Source organism: Vitis riparia, chromosome 18 (assembly GCF_004353265.1).
Source record: "Vitis riparia cultivar Riparia Gloire de Montpellier isolate 1030 chromosome 18, EGFV_Vit.rip_1.0, whole genome shotgun sequence".
In the NCBI taxonomy this organism is placed as follows: Eukaryota; Viridiplantae; Streptophyta; class Magnoliopsida; order Vitales; family Vitaceae; genus Vitis; species Vitis riparia.
The window spans coordinates 32,000,668-32,016,716 of record NC_048448.1 but is presented as its reverse complement, the minus strand read 5'-3'; the positions used below and the strand labels follow the sequence as shown (position 1 = coordinate 32,016,716).

The 16,049-nt window shown below is 32.5% G+C and overlaps 1 protein-coding gene across 4 annotated transcripts; it reads right to left on the bottom strand.

Moving 5' to 3' along the window:
- Positions 1-211: 211 nt before the first annotated feature.
- LOC117907588 (transcription factor bHLH80-like) lies at positions 212-6,458 on the bottom strand. 4 transcript variants are annotated; one of them, XM_034821179.1, is made up of 5 exons: positions 5,709-6,458; positions 5,050-5,193; positions 4,894-4,959; positions 966-1,034; positions 212-860 (listed from the first exon to the last, which is right to left on the bottom strand). In XM_034821179.1, the coding sequence occupies exons 1-5, from the start codon at positions 6,135-6,137 to the stop codon at positions 810-812; spliced, it is 759 nt and encodes a 252-aa protein (XP_034677070.1). In that variant the 5' UTR covers positions 6,138-6,458; the 3' UTR covers positions 212-809. The 4 variants fall into 4 exon arrangements, with proteins under 4 accessions (XP_034677070.1, XP_034677072.1, XP_034677071.1 ...); XM_034821181.1 differs by having other exon boundaries at positions 212-720; positions 5,709-6,456; XM_034821180.1 differs by having other exon boundaries at positions 212-685; positions 5,709-6,454.
- Between the last annotated feature and the right edge of the window lie 9,591 nt (positions 6,459-16,049).

The window sequence follows — 16,049 nt, the reverse complement described above, 5'->3', positions numbered from 1 at the left end:
AGATGGTATAGGGGTGGTTGGTTGTTTGGATGTTGAACTCAACAATTTTAACCCTGAATCATCAGAGTTGAACAACTTTCTTAGTATGATCTTATTTCTATGGCATGAGAAAATGGAACACATAAAAGAAGGAAATATTGATCACAAATATGTAAGAACGGCTCTAGCGAAGTAGATTAAGACAAGACAAATAGAAAGTAGAGTCGGTCACTTCATGATACAACAAAGATTGTTATTGATCCAGTAGTATTTTGATATATAAACAGCTGGGTTTTATGAACTACAAGTTCCCAAATATTTGGAGTGAGGGAGCTTGTTCAGTAGCAAGCTAAAGAAAATATTAGTGTACAACACTTTACAACTATAACCACACCCAGAGAGAACTTCAGAGTGAAGTTTTTGCCTAGATGAATTGGATAAGTTTCTTGATGATTCTACAGTTATGGCGCTGTTCTGATCAGCCAACATTTACACATTGTAGAAGAATTCAACATAAAAATAGTTGAATATACGAGTACCTTGCAACGTGCATGCATCTTCGAGAGGACAGCCGAATACCTTGATTAACCTCTGATTGAGACCTTTTGTTACAATGAATATACTAAATTTCCGGGACGTACTCTTGGGCATCTTCATGTTATTCTCTAGCTAAGCATGTGCATTTTTTTTGATGCTCGGACAGTTCCTGTCATGTTTTTTGTGTTTCGGCTATGTGAAAACCTGCCTTTCTATCAACACTAAGTACATATTGAATCACTGGCAAATGACACTGCAGTGTCCTTGACTTTCTAACATTGACACCTTTATCATCAATTTAATTTCTTTTGGATCAGAGACAGAAAGAAATGGAAATACGAAATCTGCCAATGATGAACAGTTATAGAATATCAGATTCCAAATTTCCATTTCTTGTCTTCAGAGTAACATAAATGTATAATTATTCAGGATAAGTTCAATGTGGGTACCTGAATTTTTTGTTGTAGAAACTTGACATACTCTACTGCCTCTTCTAGCATATCTGCAGTGTTTGTTTGCTGTATGTAAAATGGTGAAATTGCCGTGTCAATTTTATGAAAGTTTACGGGGCATATTTATAAATTAACAAAAATGTAATGCGAAACAAGTGAATCCAAAGAAATTAAATCCCAACAAATTATATCATTTGAAAAAATTTCATCCAGAATATCAATTTATGTGAAAATTAAAAACCGTTAATGAATTAAAAAGGCCAGAGGACTAAACTATCACAAAATAAAATTCAACTTTTCATTCAATACAACAGGAGTAGCCCACAAGCTGTTGGAGAAACTAAACAAATTTTTATTTACACCAAAGAAATAAAATGCCATATGCGTCTGCATGCTGAAACATGAACAAACCCTGTAAAGACAATCTCTTAAGGGGGTGATGTAGTGGTCACATGAAAAGAAGGACAACGAAGAATACCATCTTCAACCTTATAATTGTGAACCTTGAATCTACATAGAACATATGGAAGATTTATCACCACTGGATAAATTGATTTCTGAACGAGTCCCACTGATAGGCATTATAAAATCCTTAATAAGTAGCGACTTCCAAAAAGTCCATCATACCAAATACATTCACCTATAAAAATAAATTCTACTTCAAAAACTGCTAAATCCTGGAAGTAGAGAAAATAAAAGAGACCTTTCAAAAAATGAAAAATAAAATAAAACAGGAAGAAAATTTCCAATGCCACACATAACTCACTGGTCTTCCATTAGTCCTCTGAACCAAACCTGTCACTGAGTTTACCTCAATATAAGTTCTCCCATTCCTAACAACTAGGAGATTTATAACATTTCAACTGGTTTGATTACCTAACAAATTCATCTTTGTTTAGTCAGGCAACTCTATTCATCTTCAAATGATCACTAAGAGCCAACAGATGCCTAAAAACAATGGATTGAGTCCTATAAATGCCGATAAAATCATAATGATATGGCATGTTGTTATTGGACATCAATGGTGAATCATTGCCTTGATCTTGAAATTGTGAGTAATAGTCTCACCTAATTAGTCCACAGGATTCACCTTCCTTGAGTATAAATTATCCATAAAGTGATCTAGGACTTCATACCATACAACTTGCAATCTGTGATACAATGATCAATTAACTTTTCTATTCAGTAAATTAGCATCCATATCAGATACTTGAGAGTCAAAACCTAGCTCGATATCCTTAACCTTCAAATATGCATATACATAGTTTATTTGACTGTGAAGAGATGCATAATCTTTAAGACAAAGATCTCAAGCTCTATCAACAATCTTAGGCATGCTGCTTTTAGAGACCCTCCATAGTGAAGGGCTTCCTCCAACCATACATTTGCTGCTCACATATTCTGCACAAATAATTCAGTTTTGCATTGAAAAGTCTACCATAACCATCATTACATTGCCATAAAAACTAGCCACTGAATAGGGTAAACCCTTGTTTAGACACCAATTTTCATAGTGGCAGCATGATAGGAAGGGAAAAGAGCATTGTCCATCTTCAACCTTGGGAATAAAATTCTTGATTCAACAAAGCAAGGAAAAATCTAAGGCAAGAAAATCAAATCTCTTAATTTAATCAATTAGCATGCTCCAATTTTCCATATTGACCATTTATGGGTTCTATATAAAACGTCAATAAAGTAGTAATTGTCTAAAAACATATAATATGTTAACCTACAAAAGCTCAAGTACTACTCTTTATTTTAAAGTTCCAAATAATTAAGAAAAACAAAAATGATTGGAAAGTGAGAGAATAATCATGCATCAAAGTTTTCTGTTGATCCAAATAATCTAGTGTAATCTGTCCTGCATCAATTTGACACACTTCAAAGCACTATTGTCTAGGGACTTAAAAGTTTTGGTTTTCTCAACTAGAAAATATTCTTCTCTGAATTGACATGTTCATCATAAACCTTGATTGAAAACAATGTGCAATCCATGACCCAATTATTTATTTTTACATTCATTGACCTCAAATATTGAAGTCAATTCATTTTGATTTCCCAAATTATTCACTATTTTGCTTAAATATCATAGATGGCACTTGGGTTGGCCCAATGTTTCTTACCAAATACACATAACCCAGCTAAGAAACTTCAATTAGAACCACCCTAAATCCTATGTCCATGGTGAAACCATTTCCTTTTGTCTAACAAAGGATATTTTACTGTGATAAAGAGAACACAGAGAGGGCAGGGGCTTATCTCTCGAAATAAACCATAGGAGAAACCTAAAGAAAAGGTGTTCCCAAGGGCTAACTAGGAAAAGTAGAAAAACAATTGTTCATTGAAACATGTATGCTGCCAATTCTCACCAGAGTAAAACCTTCGCATTCTCCAAGCAACTCCTTTCGTCTTGTTGGACAATTTTCTTTGGAAATTTAAAAGCAATCCTTTCATTGGTAAGCTTGTTTGCACTAACCAACTTTTTGACTACTGAAAAAATTTGCCAAAAATTCTTATTTTCAAAAATTGCTAACTTGAATTGTTAGATCCTACTTTTTCACATTTTCCTTCTCAAGAAAGATTAGTCCTGGTTTTATTATGAGTTAATTTATTGTTTTACATGATGAAATTGGAGAAGAAAAGGAAGCTTCCCTAAAATTAAATTTTCTGTTCTCTTCACTATCATTGGACAAATGTCTGCATGAGCACACTATCCATTCATAGATCATGCCACAATTAGTGCATCCAGTCCAGACGTAGCTTTGCTGGTCCTAACTCATCTAGGTCAGGACAAATCTACTTACTAGCATTATGGGTTGCTTGAACAGTCTCAAAATCATCAAGTTATTCTCTATAAGAACTAGACCATTATTCTCCTACTATGTGTCCTAATTCTCCAATGGATTATGAATTACTTTTGTTGTCAACTTCATCTGTTAGTAATTTTTTGAGATGTCATATACTTCTGATGGCCACGTAAATCTGGTAATTGTTAGGAGGTCTTAGTTTTGGTTGATTAACAATCTTCAAGAATATGCCCAAGCTAGCTCAAAAAGATAGGGATAATATCCAGCTACAGAGACTATGTTCTTGGTCCCCAAAAACACCCAAGGCCCCCCTATTTGGATTACATGTGCAGCCCTCCAGCCTCTTGTCTCATCAATTACAAAGTAATGGTGGACATTCCCCATGATATTTGATCAACATTTACTTAATTTCTGCCATCATTTAGAAGTAGTTAAAACTTTCATAACCTAATGCGATGTCAGAATTTAAATCTCACAGGAGTTCAAATCTCAAAGACTTTTGAAAGTCCTACTGCATTTAAATCTTGCAGAGGTAGCACTGTTACAAATTGACTTTTATCTTCCCATGTTCCATGTTGTGAACGCAAAGGAAAAATAGCCAAGGAAATTAAGGATACCATGGGGCCACCTTGCTAGGACCCTCCATGAGCTCCTCAGTAATCTTTGATTTCCATCAAGTATCTGTCATATTTTGTTTTGTGGGTCCTGCTCATAAAGATTCAACTACAAGCTAATTATGAGTGGTCCACATGTGCCATCAAAATGTCATTTTATCATCTTTCAAATTCAGCAACCAACATTACTGCTAAGCTTTGACCAGTGCCAATGACAAAATCCTAACAGCTACAGAATACAAATTAAAGCCATTCAACCACCTTGGGGTCTGCAACATGATAACACAGCACATTTCTGTACAAAACTGTCTATAGGATTGGTTTCCTTTCAACCAACAAGCAACAACATTGCAATACTGAAATAGGGAAAAGATTTGAAAACATTATTTTGCTCACAATTCATAAGCTAAAACCCACCGAGTCAGAAAATTCCCAACCTTAGTCATATTCAAGAACAAAAATATATGGAAATTCAGTGAAAATTATTTAGTTGAAATGACTGACCTTATCCATATTGGGCACAAGTTCCTGAAGTTTCCTTATTCTGTCACTGATTCGGGTCCTCCGAACCTATAAAAAAATTAGGTATTTGCCAAATCAAACACAAACACAAACAAATAGCTAGTTACCATAGGAAAAATAGGGAACTACTAATAATACTCTTTCTGCAATGCTGCGAGGATGTGTAGCACAACCCCGCTTGGCCCGAACCCTGCAGGGTACTGAATCCTCTAAAAGCTTTTCCATGTCCACATCCAGTAAGCTTGCCACGCTACCGGTTAATCGAGAACTCTGCTCCCCTTTCTGCAGTCCAGGTAAAGAATTGAGATCGATTCGCTAAACATTAGTCCTCTGTTTGGTTTATGAGAAAATGTAGGAAATGAAAATTTACAACATTACGTTTCTATTTCAGAAACAAAAACATTGAATGGATGTAAGAGGCGGGTTTAGGGAAACTCTCGAATATAAAATAAAATAAAATAATAATATCTTTGTTATTTCTATTTTCGGAAACTTCCCGTTTTAGAAATAAAACGTTTTTCAAAAATCAGTTTTTAAACCCCAAATGGAGCATATCCTTGATTTCTTTCCTTGTTTTTCCCACGTTTTCTCATCATACAAACAGAGAATGCCCCAAAACTCAAAGCAAAATCACTTCAAAACCCATATAAACGGAAATTTCCCCTTTCGGAAGCAGAAAACTTTTTCCGAAAATCAGTTTTTCAACCCCAAATCAACCACACCTGATATCTTCCAACGTTTTGTCAGTAACCAAACAGAAGATAAACCAAAACCCTAACAAAACCAGGTCAAATTACCGACTGAGATGAAAATTTCCTAGACGAACTTCGCGATTCCAACTCCCTCGCCCGCTTCCCTGTTGGAGAGCCATCCACTGCCGGCGACGCCGCGTAGTCGAACCCTGCTGGAATCCCAAAGCTCGAAAAATAGCCCTCCGACGAATTGATCTGGGAGAGGAACTCCGTCGGCAAGCTGCTCTGCCGGAGAAACCCTTGCGCACCGGCGCCGTCGAACATGCTCGGATCCGAGGCAGGAATGTAACCTCCGGACCCACCGGCGGGACCGCCGGAGCCAGCGAGCAGCTGAGTCAGTGACTGGGTCGGCTTCAACGAGTCGTCGTCCTCTTCTTCTCCTTCTTCTTCTTCGAGAAGTGTGTCCAACCACGTTGCCGGAGCTGAGCGGAAACGGGCGAGTCTATTGACTTCACCGCCACGTGTCGGTTGCATCTGCTCCTCTCTCTTCTTCTTCCCAGATTTTGAGAATTTTCCAGTGTTTATTTTTGGTGAAGCTCTTCACTTTCCTCTTTGGGAAGAAGGAAATCGAGTGCTGCGTGACGCTCGGGTGTACGTCTGCCTTGATTATCCGCCGTTCTATAGGCGGAAACTGGGGTTGTACCCTTAGTCAATCAACGAGGAGGTTCGCGTTGTATAGGACTCTGAATCTGCAACGTCGTCGTTTCAGTGGATGCCGAGGATCGCTATCCCACGCCAGTACACACACGGGCTTCTCCACGCACCAATCAGAAGCGAAAGAGCACTGCTTATGGATATGGTGCTGGTTTAGGGATGCTACTGGGTTGTGGGGCGCGTGGGAATTTGGTTTTGAGAAAGTCATACATTTGATGATTGATTTGTTTAGAAAAAAAAAACATATTCTATTATATAATATTATTTTTATTTTTATTTTTGCTTTATCTGGCCAATTTAAGGAGAGGGGGCCTGCAATTCACAAATGCACATCGGAAAAGCTGGTTGGCCGTGGACTTTCACTTGCCTTTTACTTTTTAGCCCACTTCTTTCGTAAACAAATGGAGTGGTAAGGGGACCATTATTGGAAACCACCTTGGGTTCCAATTCTTGCCCACATAACATCACAACTTATGGGATATCCTTCCAACTTCATGGTATACATGCAAAATCACCGATCAATTTTTGTTTGTGAAATTTAACGTTAATTTTGAAAATAAAATAAAATTGAGGATGTTCATTCATATGATTATAAATTAAGTCTAAAACATAACTCATGACCCATATTTCCCTCAATCGAGTCTTGATCGGAATATTAGAAAATAAGGGTAAGTTATTTTAATTTTGAGATTTATCATTGATTAAATTTGTAGTCAAAACTCCAATTAATGCAGACTTCGATATATGCATCGAGTCAATATCTTATGTGTGTTAGAGCACTTAAACTAAATTTCACTAATCAATTGATCATAAAGAATTTTAACTTAATTCGATACTAGATGTACATGTTCAAATAATTTACTTTCTTTAAAGTAATTTTATTTTCAACTTGAGATTAGGTTAGCTCTTAAATTTTTTTCATTCCCTTGTGGGTGCCACTAAACTAATTTTTTATGTTTAATATATGATCATAAAGTAAATTGAAAAAATAAAGCAAAAAAAGGAACTGTGTAGGAGCAAAAGAACAAAAATTGAGACGGATCAATAAGTATTACCAATCTTAAGTTAATTTACTCACGATTAACTAGAGTTAACTTGGTCCTACAAATTGAACTTTAGTCTAAAAGACTAGTTAACTACTTCTAAAAACAAAATGAATAAGCAATCATATTTTAAAATGAAATAAAACAATAAACAAAAAAACAAAAGATAAGAAAGCATCATTAGAATGAAATTAAAATTGCTTGATAAAGAAATAACATGATAAAGGGTGTGAAGTATAAATCATGAGGTTTTGGCACTTAATAAGTTTAAAAAGCTAAAACATGAACTAAATGATGATGTTGTTAAGGAATCTAAGCTAGAAATTGACTAAGGGGTCATTGAGTTTGATCATTGGAGGACACTCCTTTTACTTAGTTGCTTATATATACTATACTCAATTCAAAATCTAGAACCTTGATGCATATAAATAAATATGGATCATTTAAGTAAGATATTAAGAAAATCAAATCAAATAAAAAGATTATATAAAATTCAATCTAGTATTTTATAAATGACATTTATGATAAGATAATGACCAATCTGTAAATCAAGGTATGGAAGATAGATATGAAAATCCAAATTTTCTATTTCATACCACCTTATCTTGAGTTCAAATTGGGAGAGGGAGTGTTAAAATATAAGACAATGTCAAAATAGTAGTAACAGTATTAAACTTGTCAATCTCAAATTTGTCTCATTGACATTCTTAATAAGTTCCCTTTTATACTCGACAACTTCATGAATTGGATGCATATGACATTTGACTTAGGCTTGGATTATTATAAATCATTTATATCCATTTCCTATTGCTTGTACTTGTTTAGGAAAAGTATGTAATTTGAATTCATTGATAGACTTTTAGCATTGATGTGACATTTCTTTATAAGGGTGAAACATGGTGTTATTTGCTCTGGTGATTGTTGTTCATATATTATTAAAATAAGTTAGTTCTCTTTTTCTATATTTTATAACTTTACCTTATTAAATAGCTTTAGATTTTGTTTCACCATAGAAAAATGTAGCTTGGGGTGCTTGTTCAATGGTCAATATTCAAAAACAATATACATTGGTATAAATTATTGATCTTTTTCAAAAAAATTCTTCCTAGTTTCACACCAATCTTTACAATTATCAAAGTAGGTTTTTTAGAAATTGGAATTTTGTTCAATCTTAACTTATTGAGGGATTTTTGTATAACACTACAATCTTGCTACATTTTTTTTTCTCTAGCTAATGAGATTATTCCTCTTGCATCCAAATTGTATGGCTTTCCGTTGATTTTTTTCGTTAGTAATTTTTTTAATCCATTTAAACTTTACTAGTATTAAATATAGATTCTTCATCTTCTACTCATGATATGAAAATCATCTCTATTTGTCTCAATGGTTTAAATTATCCACATTCGAGATTTGCTACAAAGAATCTTTTGATTAGAAAAGACATGTGAAATGTTTTTGATGAAACAACTAATTAGCTAAACAAAATAATCTTTACAAAAAAAAAATGGATATCGAACAAAGCTTAGATGTTGACATGGATAAATAATTTGTTGATAACTCAATCGGTGGGCAACTTTTGAAATTGAAGTTGGCAAAGGATGCATAGGAGTATTTGGAAAGATTGTAGCAACAACATATTTTTCTTGTAGGGGTCAACTTGAGATAGAAATTTAGGTAGCAAAACAAAGTGAGCAATAAAAGTTGGCAAATGATGCATAGGAGTATTTGGAAAGATTGTAGCAACAACATATTTTTCTTGTAAGTGTCAACATGAGATAGAAATTTAGGAAGCAAAACAAGGTGAGTAATCTATTCAAAAGATTTGCTCTAGTTTAATTCTTTGGCACTTCTTCTGCATCTAGTGCATTGTTTGCATCTAAAATATCTTTTTTTATGACTAAGTCATGTAACCTCACAATAGAGGTTTTCTATTTTGGTATCTCACATCATATGACTTCATAGAAATCACTTTGGCATGATTATTTAGGTGGGTTATGTTTCTTGTTTTCATCTTTAGTATATGATTTGTAAGAAAGTGTTAAATTATTTAATAAAAGTGATAAACATTTTTTATTTTATTGATTGTCATTTGGGAAAACAATGTAGTCATTAACATTCAAAAAAATGTTTCTTCTATACTTAAAATGATGATTTTACTTTCATTTTGAGTGTTAATCATATCTTTTTTATTTGACCTTATTCATAGTCCTATATAGAGCTAATACTTGTATATATTTCTAAGTTATTGGATTTTGAATGTTAATCAAATACTTGTATTTGAGCATTGTATATGGCCAAAGGAAAAATGATATTTCTAAACCATTAGATATTAAGTCATATAGTTTCAATTATTATTATGATTATGCTATATTAATTTTTCTATATAAATCTTATTAGATGGTGTGTTCTAGTAATGCTTTTATTCTAGATTGACCATCCTAATATGTGTACATTATGACTATTTATTAGATATTTGTTCACTCTCCATCCCATCCTTTTTTTTTTCTACATGATTAACATGTGAGTGTTGTTAATGTTTGGTATAGCTAGAGGTGAGCCATAAGCCTAAATCCTTAAAGCTCCTTAGTGGTTGAACATGTAATCCATGTATGTCTTATCTTTAAAATACATTTGACTTGTTTTTAGCATTTTGGCCTAATTTGCAAACTCCTATTTCTTGTATTATGATATTTACTCTAGTCCTACTTTATTGTGTTGCACCTATTAAGTAAGATGGTTATTCGATATGAAGTGATCTCATCGTTTCCTTAGTGGGATTTTTAGGCAAGGTCATGACATTACTCATACTCATGCATGGATGAAAGTTTTGGAAAATCACAAACTCCTATTTCTTGTATTATGATATTTACTCTAGTCCTATTGTATTGTGTTGCACCTATTAAGTAAGATGGTTATTCGATATGAAGTGATCTCATCGTTTCCTTAGTGAGATTTTTAGGCAAGGTCATGACATTACTCATGGATGAAAGTTTTGGAAAATATTATTCAAATTTTGGTTTTCAACACAAATGGAGAGGATATAAGGGCCAAAAGTTTGACCTACAAAATTTATACTATTTTTCACCAATTTATCACAATTTTTGTGATTTTATGTATATATATATGCAGAAATAAAATATTAAAATAAAAAATTATTAAATAAATTAATTTTATTTATCTTATTTTCAAATTCCATTTAACTAATTATTAAAAATATAAAATATATCATGATAATCTTTTTACTAAGTCTTTTTATATCTTTTGTATGGTAATTAAATACAAGAGAAAACTTGTAAACAAAATTATAAATATTTATAAATAAAAAATAATTATGCACAGATACATCATCATCATTTCTTTTATATTCTTGAATATACTCAAATAAGGTAGATTATCATTTTTAGTATTAAATATATTTTCAAATTTTGTGTGTTAATATCCAACATCATAAATTTTATCATAAATCTATTGTTTTCTTCAATATGGGAATTATTGTTTGGTTATCATTTTTTAGATTTTTTTTTTTTATATATATAACACATTTATGATATTTGATCAATTTATGTTCCATCAATATTTTTGTTTTCCAAATTTCCATCTAATATTTCTAATATTTACTATAATTCTAATAAAATCCAATCATTTTATATTCTATTATTTTTTTTTTTATCTTTTCATCTTTACTCTTACTTTGGCTAAATTATTATCCACTACTACATACTCAATGAATGATAAGTATGATTTATTTAGTACAACTTTCTGATTTTTTTTTTCTCCAAATATTGACAATTTAATCACTTTTGAACTAGTACAATCAACTCCTTTAATTTAGGAATTTGGGATGATACTCATCCCCTTGAGGTACCCTTATCTTTCTTATTAGTTGTTTAACAAACCCTACCTTAGTTTAGATACCTAGGTTCTCAAAACCCCAAGATTTCTTATTTTAATTATTTAAGTTTCAGTCTTGGTAGTAGTTGAATTCTCACTATACTAGGCATTCTTTCTACTTCGAATCTAAATACAATAACTAGTTTAGAAGAGGAGATGATGCGTCCTCATGTATCCAATGCCCAACTAATGCTTTTATGCTAATTTGAAGAGTTATGACAAACTTTTCTTGTTATGAATGCACCTCTGAGTTATCATTACGATGGCGAATAAAAAAAAGATTTATAAATTATCAATGGAAGCAAAAGTTATAACACACACACACATAAAAGCAAACACAATGCCCCTAGTCCACTTCTAATCATTTATAACCCATGGACCCACTCCTATATATTTTCAATTTTTTATTCCTAGGTATAATGTGATAATGTTGATCATTTGGGTTTTATGACAAATATAAGGGGAAATATTGGATTAAAATTGTGGGTACAATAATATTGAACTTGAAATATACGAAGTGTGGATACAAAAAAGATAATACGAATAATAAATTTGAAGCTAGAGTGCTTCAACTTATGTTACAAAATCATTTTCCTGAAATACCATTTTAGGATGCACAAGATTATAGAAAATGTCTCTATGATGTAATGAAGCTATATTTGTCTATCTACGTTGTACACTAATGAAAGCAAACTCGAAATACCCTTAATATATAGTAAGGCTATCAAGAATTTATATATTATTTCTATAGAATTTCAGTATATTGGAGTTTTATCAACATTGCATTCATCATATCCTTTAAGGGCCCTATTTTTTCTCTCCGCTACATTAGATTTAGGGGAATAAGGAAGAGTCTCATGAATGATTTCATAATCTTCATAAAAAGAGTTAAAAGGGTTGGACTCATACTCTCATCCACTATCAATTCTATCTCTCTTTATTTTCTTAGTTAATTTTCTACTTCATTTTTGTATTTGATGAAAACATTTCTTACTTCATCTTTGTTTCTTAGTCGATATACCCTTGTATACCTTGAGCAGTCATCTATGAAAGTTATGTAGAATCTTTTACCACCTCTTATCATTGCACTTTTTATATCTTCTAAGTCACTATGAATTAAACTTAGTATTTCTAATTCTATTTCTACATATTTGCAATATCTATTTATGGTTTTGGATTTCATGCATGATTCACATTTTCCATGGTTTTCTAAGGACAATTTAAGAATTAAACTTAGATCAACCATTTTTTTATATATATAAAAAGTTGACATGTCCTAATCTACCATGCTAAATATCATAGGAATCAACTAGGTAAGCAAAATAAGATGCACTATTATTATTATTAATTTCATAAATAATCAATATTAAGAGACCTTGATTATAGTAGCCCTTCCCAACGCATACATCATTCTTAGTTAACACCATTTTATTAGAGTTAAACAAGATCCTCACTCTTGTTCTTTTGAGCAGATACACTCAATATAAAGAGACCTTGATTACAATAGCCCTTCCCAACACATACATCGTTCTTAGCTAACACAATTTTATCAAAGTCAAATAAGATCCTCACTCTTGTTCTTTCGAGTAGAGAGACTGACACTAAGTTCCAATGAATATCTAACAATTGAAGAACAACACTAAAGTCAGCACTTTTCTTGAGGTCACCTTAAGGAGAACTTTCCCTTTGTTAATCGCTAAGGACATTTCTAGAATCACCATGAACACTTGTTCATCTCATTCTTTTATAATAGTATAGAAAGTGAACATACTTCTATTGTCATAGATGTACCCAATAACCCTAGAGTCTACCATCCAATCCATCACACTGGTGACCATGCTTACCTCACCTCAAAGAAGACTACAACAATGATAACCTTTATCTCTACCAAGTTTGCTGTTGGGTTGGATATCTCAGATCTCTTCCTGTGGTGGCATTGAGTTGCATGATATACAGGCCTACCATAGACAAAATAGTTACCCTCTTTTTAATAGTTGGGTTATGAACCTTATTTGTTATATTAGACTTGGTCCTAGAGTTTTGTTTTATGGTCTTATTGTTTTTAGGCTTAGGTTTTTATCTTACCACATTAGCCTTAGAAGACAATTCTTTGGCTTTCTTTACTTTATCCATATTTCTATTTTTTTTCTTCAATTCAAATATAGATTATTACATCTTTTTAGGGACATTTGTTTTTTTTTTTTCGTGTTTCATTTTTTTTTAATTCAGAAGAGTTTCAATCAAGTATCCAACCACAAAAGGTTCAGGTGGTTTTACGCCCTCATTAGCTAAGTCATTGATTAGCAAATAGTAGTTGTGGATTTGAGATGATACATCTCTATTATTGGTCATTTATAATTTTCTAAAATTTTCTATGACATATTTCTGGGTTCCTCCATTTTCCAGAACCTTTTTTTATTCATAACATCCTAAATGTCCTTAGCTACCATTTATTGACAATAAACATCAAACAATTCTTTTGAGAGTATGCTAAGGGTGACATGTCTAACCTTTTTATTTTCAATTTCCTATGTAGGCAAATTTTGATAATTGTCTCAGGTTTTAAGTCAATCAAATCATGTCCTAAGTTCACAACATCAATTGTAGAAAATACTTTTTTCTATCATCTTTTGAAAAATATCTTATTGAAGGGATCAATCTTGGAGGTATCAAGACGATTGTGAACTAGGGAAGTCTACATTAAACAATTCTACTTTTAGATAGTTGGTTAGCTTATGTATTTATCAAAACACTTTTATGCATACATATGAACAAAGAATCTAAATATATGTCAATAAATATATCATTAAGGAATATGAGTTCGAGCATGGACCATTGGACCCATATGAAAATAATGGCTCCCTAGAATCCTATTTTGAAGTTAATTAACTTAACATCTCACTCCAAAGAGTCAATTTCACTCCAATATTTTATGATATTAAGACAATATACTAGAACTTGGGTCTATGACATACTATCTACCATACGAAGGCTCTCTATGAACTAGTGTCTGAAATCTAACAAGTGGATGCTATCAACCTCTCAAGATTATCTCTATCATCCTTGAGTCTCATATCTTACTGTTATGTGATTAACTAGCATATTTTAACTCTCTAAGAGCATATGTCAAATTCTAATTAAGAAATTACTGCAACTATAGATTTCTTTATCACATGTTCTTAGGATTGCCCAATGGGACATGTTATCTCAAACCCATGAGATATCATGATGCCCATTTTGAGAATACTCGTTGCCACCAACCTTAATCAACAATAACTCAATCCATATGGAATATATAACCACCTTAATTAAGGTTTCACCCATAGGTTAAATTCATTGAAGACTTTAGAACTTGCTCAATATCCTCTCAAAGTTGAGAGTCTCTATAACTAATGTCATGACTCACTATAGGCCATGTTTAATGTGTAACAATGCACACTAGTATACTCACAATGGGAACCATCTTGATGACCAAGACAAATCATCCTTTTTGTTTAGAAGTAGTGCACAATAACCTCAAATGGATTACCTAAGTTTATGAACCAATTATGAACAACTTATCTACTTGTAAGGAACTCATAATTTAGATCTCCCTTTCAACTCTTAATGTACTTAAGTCATGTACAATGCAAGAGATTCAAGGCTTGAATGCTCTTATATTGAATGCATGAATAGAATAGTTAAAAAGAGAAACTAGAATAATGTTATAAATAATAAATTTATTATTGTTACATCATGTCATGCTTTAAAGGGTTTTATTCTAACAATTAGAATTATTAAAAAATGATTATGGTTTAGTACTTACACAATCATGATATATTGAAAAGATATTGAAGAAATTTAATGCTTATGATTGTAAACCTACATCTACATCTTTTGACCCAAACATAAAGTTGTACTTTAATACATGAAGAAACTCTTGTATGCAATACCTCTTGTATGCATACATTTTGATGGTGAAGAAACTCTTTCAAAGGCAAATAAGCAAATTTACAGTGGAAAATCAAGAACATAGGCTTGAAACATAGTTACGTGAGATTATTACTCATTGATAAAGTGATTGCAATTCCAATTCTAAGATCATGTCAAAATTTGGCAGATTCCTTGATTTAAAACCTTACAAGGAATTTATTATGGAAGACATAAAAGGGAATGAGATTGAATCAACATCTAATTAATGATGGAACCTCAACCCTATTGGTAGTGTGTGTGTGTGTGTATGAGTGAAAATACAAAAAGACCTAAATCTCACATTAGAAAGGGATTTAATATATTTGACTTCCCATTTCCTTAGCCTCTTAGGCTTGGGAAATGGGAGCCTTACATGCCTAAAGGGACTAAGCCTATTGTAATGGGATTTTAGGTGGCCTAGTTCAAGAAACTGTAATGCATGTTGTCTGCATGCATCGTGTACAGGGGGACCCTTTCTGCATATTGGCACGATTCCAACATCTTTTTTACAAAATGAATTTAAATTTATTTTATTTTATTTTCCTTGACTTGGTCATTCTCAATTGTAGAGTCTTGGGCTAAGTCTTCCCAGTTAAGGGAAAGATCAGGTCAAGGGAGTTTATAGATGTAACTCGTAACGTGCATAACGTTTCTTTTAATTAATCTTTTGTATTTTTTATTTTTTTATTATTATTTTTTTTTTGTAGCCATTCAGCCTTTATAGGATAGTCTTATTGGACTTTGCCTATAAATAGACCATCCTCTTAGAGTTCCTCAATATATGACTCTTATTGCTTTATGACAGACAGTCTCTCCTTGCTCTCTTCTCTCCGCTATCCTCGTCCCC

Bases quoted from the DNA above. Each gene is read 5' to 3' on its own strand.
- LOC117907588 (XM_034821179.1), bottom strand. From the start codon at position 6,137: ATGCAACCGACACGTGGCGGTGAAGTCAATAGACTCGCCCGTTTCCGC. The intron at 4,960-5,049 runs GTATTATTAGTA...ATTTTTTTATAG, and splicing joins CTCGCAGCATTGCAGAAAGA to GTTCGGAGGACCCGAATCAG. The intron at 1,035-4,893 runs GTCAGTCATTTC...TTTTACATACAG, and splicing joins TTGTGCCCAATATGGATAAG to CAAACAAACACTGCAGATAT.